The 8,673-nt window shown below is 40.4% G+C and overlaps 1 protein-coding gene across 2 annotated transcripts; it reads right to left on the bottom strand.

The window, feature by feature from the left end:
- Positions 1-207: 207 nt before the first annotated feature.
- Positions 208-8,132, bottom strand: LOC110963678 (delta-1-pyrroline-5-carboxylate synthase-like). 2 transcript variants are annotated; one of them, XM_022212126.2, is made up of 17 exons: positions 7,978-8,132; positions 6,797-6,904; positions 6,541-6,689; positions 6,241-6,390; positions 5,963-6,067; positions 5,711-5,869; positions 5,242-5,332; positions 4,831-4,955; positions 4,588-4,732; positions 4,426-4,499; positions 3,922-4,021; positions 3,405-3,625; positions 3,144-3,281; positions 2,848-3,043; positions 2,524-2,645; positions 1,192-1,474; positions 208-923 (listed from the first exon to the last, which is right to left on the bottom strand). In XM_022212126.2, the coding sequence occupies exons 2-17, from the start codon at positions 6,891-6,893 to the stop codon at positions 742-744; spliced, it is 2,337 nt and encodes a 778-aa protein (XP_022067818.1). In that variant the 5' UTR covers positions 6,894-6,904; positions 7,978-8,132; the 3' UTR covers positions 208-741. The 2 variants fall into 2 exon arrangements, with proteins under 2 accessions (XP_022067818.1, XP_022067819.1); XM_022212127.2 differs by having other exon boundaries at positions 5,717-5,869.
- Between the last annotated feature and the right edge of the window lie 541 nt (positions 8,133-8,673).

Raw genomic sequence — 8,673 nt, 5'->3', positions numbered from 1 at the left:
TCGTTGAAATGAGATTACAAGGTTGCATAACACTAAAGTGCAGCAGGAGCAATTATGTAAGAGTAATCAATACTTAAATGCTCACTTTCCTTAATTACAGATGGCAGTAACTAAAATCAGGATATACACTAAATGCAATTTTAACACAATGAAATTATGATACAGGTTTTTCAGTATTATGAATGGGACAGATAAAACACAAACTCATTATTAAAGAACTGTACAGCATATTTATTAAATTATCTGTGCAAAGAGAAAGGACAGCAAAGGAAATATGAACCAAGATCCAGCACAAACAGCACTTGCAGTAAATTACAAAAACTCCAAGTGAGAGTCTGCATGTAGAAAAATAAATTAGAAAAATCACAGCTGGGGCAATGATTTCTTTTTTCTGGTGTTATAAAAAAAAAAAAGACCTTACAGTCAAAACAGCTTTGTCCATGTTATGTTTCACCTGTTACACTGTCACTATTGTAAAAGGAAGTTTGCTTTTTGATTTTAGCACATTTTCCTCTCAGCAGTCATTTAACAACCAGTCACTGTCTCAGGGGATCGAAGCGTGTCTAAAAAACACATTCACTGGTTGACGCACAGGTTCACAAAACCAGGAACTTAGTGGAGTGATACAGGTGATGAAGCAGCAGCTAACAGGTTGAAAAGCCACTGACAGACAAGCCGTTAAATGAACTCAGGGGAGACAACTGTTATTTTGACTTCTGCCGATGGCTTTTTTTTGGCAACCTAATTAAAACTCCCATGAGGGACAGGGATGTTTTCATGAAGGTATTTCATGCTGCCTTGCTCTGAGAAGTCAGCCACAGTGTGTCCTTCACCTCGCAGAACCCATTTGGTGGTGAGAAGTCCCTCCAAACCAACTGGACCTCTGGCATGTATCCGTGCTGTGCTGATTCCAACCTCAGCTCCTGCAAAATAAGCAGCGTGAAATTTAATTTTCTACAATTTCATTTAGCAGACACTTTTATCCAAACTGACAAACATCTGAGAGTAGATACAACACAAGCAAGGATCTAGTCAGGAGAAAACAACCTGGATAAGTGCCATAAACCAAGTTCAGTGTGAGCTCATTTGTAGGAAAGCGAGTGGTTTGACAGATTCACTTAAAACAATATATTTGTCCTAATTTTATACGATAGCTTTAAAACGGAATGCGATGCTGGATAGTGTACATACCTAAGCCAAAGCGGTAGCCATCAGCAAAGCGAGAGCTAGAGTTCCAGAAGACACAGGCGCTGTCCACCTGCTGCAGAAACTGCTCGGCCGTTTCTTCATTCTCTGTAACAATGACGTCAGTGTGGGAGCTGCCGTATTTGTGGATGTGGTCTACAGCTTCCTGCATGCTGTCTACCACCTCAATGCAGCACTCCAGGTCCCCATACTCTGTCCTCAGAGACTTCACCTCAGATGGGCTAAAAGTTAAATAGGATGCAAACCGGGGGCCTGCATGAATCTTTACCTGAGGGAAAGAAAAAAAAAAATCAGTGATTTGTTGAAAGAATAAAGTCCCAAAAATTTTTATTCAGTTTGTATTTCTAGAAAAACTCCTGATAACACGCAATAATTATAAAGTGGGTACGCAAAGTATTCAGACCCCTTGAAATTTTTCACTCTCTGTCATTGCAGCCATTTGCCAAAATCAAAAAAGTTCATTTTATTTCTCATTAATGTACACTCAGCACCCCATCTTGACAGAAAAAAAACAGAAATGTAGAAATTTGGGCCACTCTGCCATAAAGCCCCGACTGGTGGAGGGCTGCAGTGATAGTTGACTTTGTGGAACTTTCTCCTATCTCCCGACTGCATCTCTGGAGCTCAGCCACAGTGATCTTTGGGTTCTTCTTTACCTCTCTCACCAAGGCTCTTCTCCCACCATTGCTCAGTTTGGCTAGACGGCCAGGTCTAGGAAGGGTTGTGGTCGTCCCAAACTTCCATTTGAGGATTATGGAGGCCACTGTGCTCTTAGGAACCTTGAGTGCTGCAGAAATTCTTTTGTAACCTTGGCCAGATCTGTGCCTTGCCACAGTTCTGTCTCTGAGCTCCTTGGGCATTTCCTTCAACCTCAAGATTCTCATTTGCTCTGACATGCACTGTGAGCTGTAAGGTCTTATATAGACAGGTGTGTGCCTTTCCTAATCAAGTCCAATCAGTTTAATTAAACACAGCTGGACTCCAATAAAGAAGCAGAAACATCTCGAGGAGGATCAGAAGAAATGGACAGCATGAGAGCTAAATATGAATGTCACTGCAAAGAGTCTGAATACTTATGACCATGTGATATTTCAGTTTTTCTTTTTTTAAAAATTTGCAAAAATTTCTACATTTCTGTTTTTTTCTGTCAAGATGGGGTGCTGAGTGTACATTAATGAGAAATAAAATGAACTTTTTTGATTTTGGCAAATGGCTGCAATGACACAGAGAGTAAAAATTTTCAAGGGGTCTGAATACTTTCCATACCCACTGTATGTGTAATACTCTGCCCCAAATGATGAATATAATGTTTCTTACTTGTTCATTTCTCAGCATATCAATGATCTGGTCAAATATTGGAGTCCGCAGTAAATCTCTGTGAATAAGGAGGGTCTCCATGGCGTTGCAGGCAGCAGGGTAGTCACATTTGGAGTCTCTAACTAGAATGAAACATATTTTGTATTTTAACTCATCAGTTATGGATTACAGCAAATAAATATCAACCACATTAAATTGAAGTAGCTCCAACTGCTAGATGCTCTCTGACAAAAGATATAAGAACAACCATATTATCCAGCTCACCTTGCCCAACCCATAGCAACAAACAAAAAAGCTTTACAGCTACATGGAGTTAAGACGTACCAACATCAATAGCCTTGTCTATGCTGGCATCACTGTCTATGTAGACGTGACAGACACCCTCGCTGTGGCCCAACACAGGAATGCCCTTAGCTGCCCTTTGGATGTCCCGGACCAGCTGGGATGAGCCCCTGGGAATGATCAGGTCGATCATCTTGTCTAGTCTGCACAGATCCTCAACCTCCTCACGTGTGCTCACCTAAAAAAGGAGCAAAGTAAATTTTACTTTATCGTAGAAATACAGTACTTCTATTAGATAGGGAAAACCATATATAAATAATGCATTTTTTTGGTCTCACCAGCTGAATGGCATCTGATACTCCATGAATTGAAAGTGCTTCCTGAGTGAGTTGATGTAGAATTTTATTGGTGTTGGAAGCTTCTTTACCACCCTTCAGGAGCAAAGCATTTCCACTAGCAATGGCTAGAGCTGACACCTGTAACACAATGTTTGATACAAGAGTTTGATTTTTTTAGAAATCTTCAGTCTGTAAAATATGAGTTAGACTGCCTTAAAATAATGGTAAGATCTCAGTAAAGAGTACTGGGGTGGTCCGAACCTGTGGGAGACAGTCAGGACGTGACTCAAAGATGACCAGCAGGACACCAATGGGGACAGTGATCTGTTCCAGCTCAAGGTTGTTTGCCACCCTGGTCCTCCTCAGCACCCTCCCCACACTGGCCCTGGAGGACACAGCGAGCTGACGCAGGCCGATTGCAAGGCTGTTCAACTTAGCAGTAGACAGACTCAGGCGATTGATGAGAGCTTGGGAAAAACGACCTACAAAGAAAACACAATGAACCAAAACACTGACAATGCAATACTCCCTATGGATCTACATCCATAGGTAGGACATATTTTTGCTTTCTGCAAACATAGACATTGAAAAGCAGAAGTGAGAACTTCAAAACAACGAAAGATGTGAACCTACTCATTATTCCATGGTGCCTTGCAACACTAGACATATAGATTGACTTCTGCCAGCTTATAATTAAATGCATTTATAAACCTTGAAGACAAATGGCAAACAATGCTGACAAACAGGGTATTACTGCATCTTCTCTGTGCCTCTGTACCTGATGCTGTTGCCATCTCCATGTCGTTCCTGTTAGCACTAAGAATCTCATCTTTCTTCTCTGTAAGGAGATCAGCAAGATAGCAGATGATCTCTTCTCTCTGGAAAAACATACATACATACTCTAATATAGTTAACACAGAAAAAAAAATCAGGTACAAGGTAAAATTTAATGAATATGACAACTCCTTCTATCCTATAATGAAAGGTATTATTTTTGCTATGTCCAGAATATCATCAGCTGCCCTCTACCCTCCCTTGGCCTCGAAGAATTATACAGTTCCTGCTGTCTCAATAAGAGCCAGAGCGTTTTTAAAGACCCCTTCCATACCGGACACACATTTAGTTCAAAACTCAATTATTTTTTTCTGTTTTTACAGTTTCTGGCACTGATAAGTAGTGTAAGTGGTAACATTCTGGTGATTTTTTAAGGAAACAGTTATTGCTGTTGTATTTAACTGTCGCTTAATTTTGCCAGACCTTACTGAATCAACAAGAAGCTCACCTGTTCTGGGAGCAGAGAGGCCAGAGTCCTGCCGGCGTGCCGAGCCATTTCTGTCTGCTGCTCCACAGTTGGACCTGGTTGTGTGAACAATACGAACAACAAATATAAAAAAACGATGCAATCACAACATGAGTGTTCTTTCTAGATGGTTTTACCCAGTACCTGCAGGTTTCACTTCAGAGAAGAAGGTGCCAACTTTCTTCCCTTCCACAATGTCTGTGATGACGTGGCCTGTGACTTTAGGATGTGTGCCGTTGGCGATGACGACAGACGTCCCACCCTGTAGTGCCCACAGCGCTGCTTTCACCTGATTCACACAACATGATTGAATATAGTGAAATGTTTTTGTGACTGAAAAACTCTGTTCTGTTTACATATTGAGAAAAAACACTATGTCACACTGACCTTCGCTTCCATTCCGCCAATACCAACTCTAGACTTAGTCCCGTATGTGATTGATTGCTGGTCTCCAGGATAGAATATATCAATGAGCTTGGCATCATCTGTTCCTGGGGGACTGTCATATAAGCCTGTGGGATATATAGAACTTTTCTTTGTAATCCTTCATGGAGCCAAAAAGGTCATACTGATACAGATCTCTTTTGATTAAGAAAACCTGATCAAAAGATTAGAAAGTTTTCTATATTCGTTAACACATGACTCACTCAGAGATGGTGTCTTAACGATACTTATACTACAGAAAAATAACCATGATTAATGCAGGAATGTTTTAGCATGGAAAATTACAACGCATTTGTTGGTTACGCCTTCAAAAATATGACTAGTTGCAGTTTCTTTTTATATACATATCTTTACCTTCAACATCAGACAGGGCAATAAGAAGGTCTGCTTTCATTTCAACAGCCAGTCGCGCAGCCAAACTGTCATTATCTTTGATGCTTATGACCTGAAATGCAACAGATATTTCATTGAGCTAACACAAAAAAATACTATACTGTAGAGTACTAGTTGCTACCATGCATATCAGACTCCCAATCCTATTCACTTGGAAAACAAAATAGTATATTCACCTAATTTAAAAAGGCAATGGCACAAGCAGGTGTGTGCACAAATAAATAGCAAAAAAAGAGGCTGTCACACTGTATGAGATCATGTAGAGCAACCACAACAGTAAAACCGTATGTCCAAGAAGTGAAATGATAATGAGGATGGAAAAAGAAGCAAAATGAAACACTTGTTTCATTTATGAACGCTTTAAGCAATCCACCATCACACTTCTGCACCACACATTGAATTCCCAGCATGCCCATCACACAGTACCCACATTTACCCCCTGCAGGTCACTGTTGGGAACAGGGGGCGGAACGACAGCGTCATTGGTGTTGATGATAGGAACTATGTTCATCCTCAGAAGCTCATGTAGCGTACTGTTCAGGTTGCGACGCTTCTGCTCATCATGAAAATCCAGGTTGGTGACCAAAATCTACAGAAGTGGACAGAAATGTGCATAATTAATAATTAATTACCATTTGTGTCACTGGCAGTCAGCATTGTTTTCTTTGATTCAAGGACATACTTGTGCAGTGCAGGTGCTGTACTGAGTAAACATAGCTTCGTACAACGCCATCAGACCACTCTGTCCTGCAGCTGCACACGCTCTTGCTTCCAAAACTGGAACAGACTGAAAAACAGAAAGATTTTACGAAAGTTAACAAGTCTCAGACCAAACTTTGGCAAAGTACTTCCACAATATTTAAGCAAATATAGCATACATGTGTTCAAAATATACTATAAGACATACATGTTGCTAACAGAGTGAACCTATATTCACCGTGTTACTGATTTATTGTTTACCATTTCCTTGAGCTGGTTCTGTCCGGAATGAAGGGCCTGTCTGACACTCTGAGACAACAGTATCTCATGTCTCAGTCGCTGCTTTCCAAATGCCACAGCACCACTGGTAACAATCATCATCTCCCTACCTTGATTCTGCAGCATGGCCACCTGACAGGACACAAAGACAGTAACAGTCATCTTTCTCTTTCACAGTCATGGTTACTCCTCAAATCTGCGAGATTCTAAGTCCGCCTTCAGACCACTTAATACTATGTTCATTCTTGCACATTTCTTCTCTTTTTGTATCAACAATATTACCTGCTCTACTATTGAGGCCAGTCGCCCCAGTGCCAGACCGCACTCATCTCGTGTAACCACAGCACTGCCCAGCTTCACTACAATGCGTTTGGCCTGCTTCAACTCACTGCGGTGAGCAAAAGACTTGCCATGGGGACGTGGGGGCGAGACTGCAGAGAGTAACAAATTTACAATTTTATACGCATGGGTACACAATGAAGAGCACTATAATCATGACAGAGATTCTATTCAGGTATGAAGAAGGTTGATTACTTACATTTAGCCTGGGAAAAAGCTCTGATGGAGACTGAACAGACATTGGACTGCCGGGTTCTAGATGGCAGGCGAGAGCACAAGGCCAGCCTGGCAAACATGGCACTGACACCTGGAAATCACCACGATGAACACACAAACCAGGGTCAGGTTACTCTAACAGTGGAATACCCTCACCTGAGATAAAAGGCATTTGGACTGAACAATATGAAAAAAAATATTTAGTAGATATTTTGACTCACACATTTAGAGGGGTCTGAAATAAATATTGAAATGAAGATGTGATTTTTGCTGCATTCTGAACCAAACAAGCATATTCTCTTATATCTGGAAAATATTGATTTGTAGGCAGGGACATCTCTGTAGCACCACAATGCTTCATTTATGATGGTATTTAATGACACATTTGAGAATTACAAAATAATAATAATAATAATAATAATAATATCAAAATAAATAAATACTTGCATCTCTTGTGATTTAGATATTATGACTGGCCACACTGGAAATTCAATGATGCTTTAGTAAATTGTTCAGCCCAAACAGACACAGAGCATAGTATGTCATCAATAATTAAAACTTAAAATATTCAATACAGAAAATATCATATCATCGCAAAAACAACAAGGCTGAGTTGAATGTATGTAATATTCATGCTAACATCTAACACCTGAATATGAGCAGAATTTATATTCATGCAGACAAACAGCACATCTTAAAATAAAACTATACATACATGCATCCATTCATTCATACAATCATGCATGCCTTTCCACTACAACCATACATAAATCTTTAAGATAAGGACATAAAAAGGCCCAAAGGCTTCACATTTCTGTCCTTTGTTCCTTATTCATTTTCCATCATGTTATGAGCACTGAGAGTTACTTAAACTTGACATACTGACCCAGTAAAGATTGTTAGCATGAAGTTAGCTCAGAAACCCTGCCAACTACAAGTCCGGAGGCTAGGTGCTATTTACATACACAAACATATTTGAATCCACTGTGCTTTTAAAGTTAGTTCATCAGACTACATTAGCTATGTGTTCAGTGCAGCTGCTGCTGTCAAAACCCCCCTAGAGCTAGCTAGTGTTTAGCTACTAGCTTTAGCTACTTTTAGCTAACACTCTCGGCGACTCTTTTCAATATGAAGGACAGTAAGAATTGCAAATTGACTCCTTACCTGACAATGTGGACACCCAAAACAACAACCAGAGCTACACTATTGAGCGCACAGCAAAGAGGGGACACGTAGTCAGTCGGAGGACTGGCGGTCCTTCACTGCCACATCCACAGCCCACGTTGTTTGGGAAGCGCCGACACGGAGCGATTCACGAAAGAAGGTACGTAGGAAACCTGGATACGTTACTATCGATATGAGCTGACTTACGTATGCAGAAATGGTAGTTTTTATGAGAGAACGCGGAAAGCACAGGCACAGGAACGCAGTGTAAAAGTACACCACATCGGCAGTTCGCATTTGACATCTATATCACTCTGAATGGTTTTATTTGTGTTTTATAAACAAATTTTTGTTTTTAGTTGCAAAATATTTCCACCAAACCACTAGACAAAATAGAGATTAACAAACGAATTACCACAAAATATTTTACTTTATTTTAAAGCAGTGTTTCTTAAATAGTGGGCCGTGGGCGACTGGGAGGAAAAGTTCCAGCTGCGCGGAACTAATTAGCTGAACGTTTTAACCTGAAGGAATAGAATCTCCACAATACATCACTAACAGGCAGTGCAATAACAAGAAAGGCAGATATTCATAAAAACACCAAAAAGTCCACCTCCTCATTGAGGCCTGGAAACACAGTGGCTTTTAGAGTCTCAATCCAAAAAGTTTCTCTTTGTGCCAAAGTTCTTAGTCTGT

The sequence above is a fragment of the Acanthochromis polyacanthus genome, chromosome 15 (assembly GCF_021347895.1).
Source record: "Acanthochromis polyacanthus isolate Apoly-LR-REF ecotype Palm Island chromosome 15, KAUST_Apoly_ChrSc, whole genome shotgun sequence".
NCBI classification, from domain to species: Eukaryota; Metazoa; Chordata; class Actinopteri; family Pomacentridae; genus Acanthochromis; species Acanthochromis polyacanthus.
This window is presented reverse-complemented; position numbering and strand designations above follow the sequence as displayed.

What these genes read in the sequence shown, in the direction of transcription:
- LOC110963678 (XM_022212126.2), bottom strand. Translation starts at nt 6,893, where the DNA reads ATGTTTGCCAGGCTGGCCTTGTGCTCTCGCCTGCCATCTAGAACCCGG. An exon ending in GTGACCTGCAGGGGGTAAAT is followed by an intron (nt 5,333 to 5,710) that starts GTGGGTACTGTG and finishes GTTGCATTTCAG; the next exon opens with GTCATAAGCATCAAAGATAA. An exon ending in CTCTGAAGTGAAACCTGCAG is followed by an intron (nt 4,500 to 4,587) that starts GTACTGGGTAAA and finishes TCACACAACCAG; the next exon opens with GTCCAACTGTGGAGCAGCAG.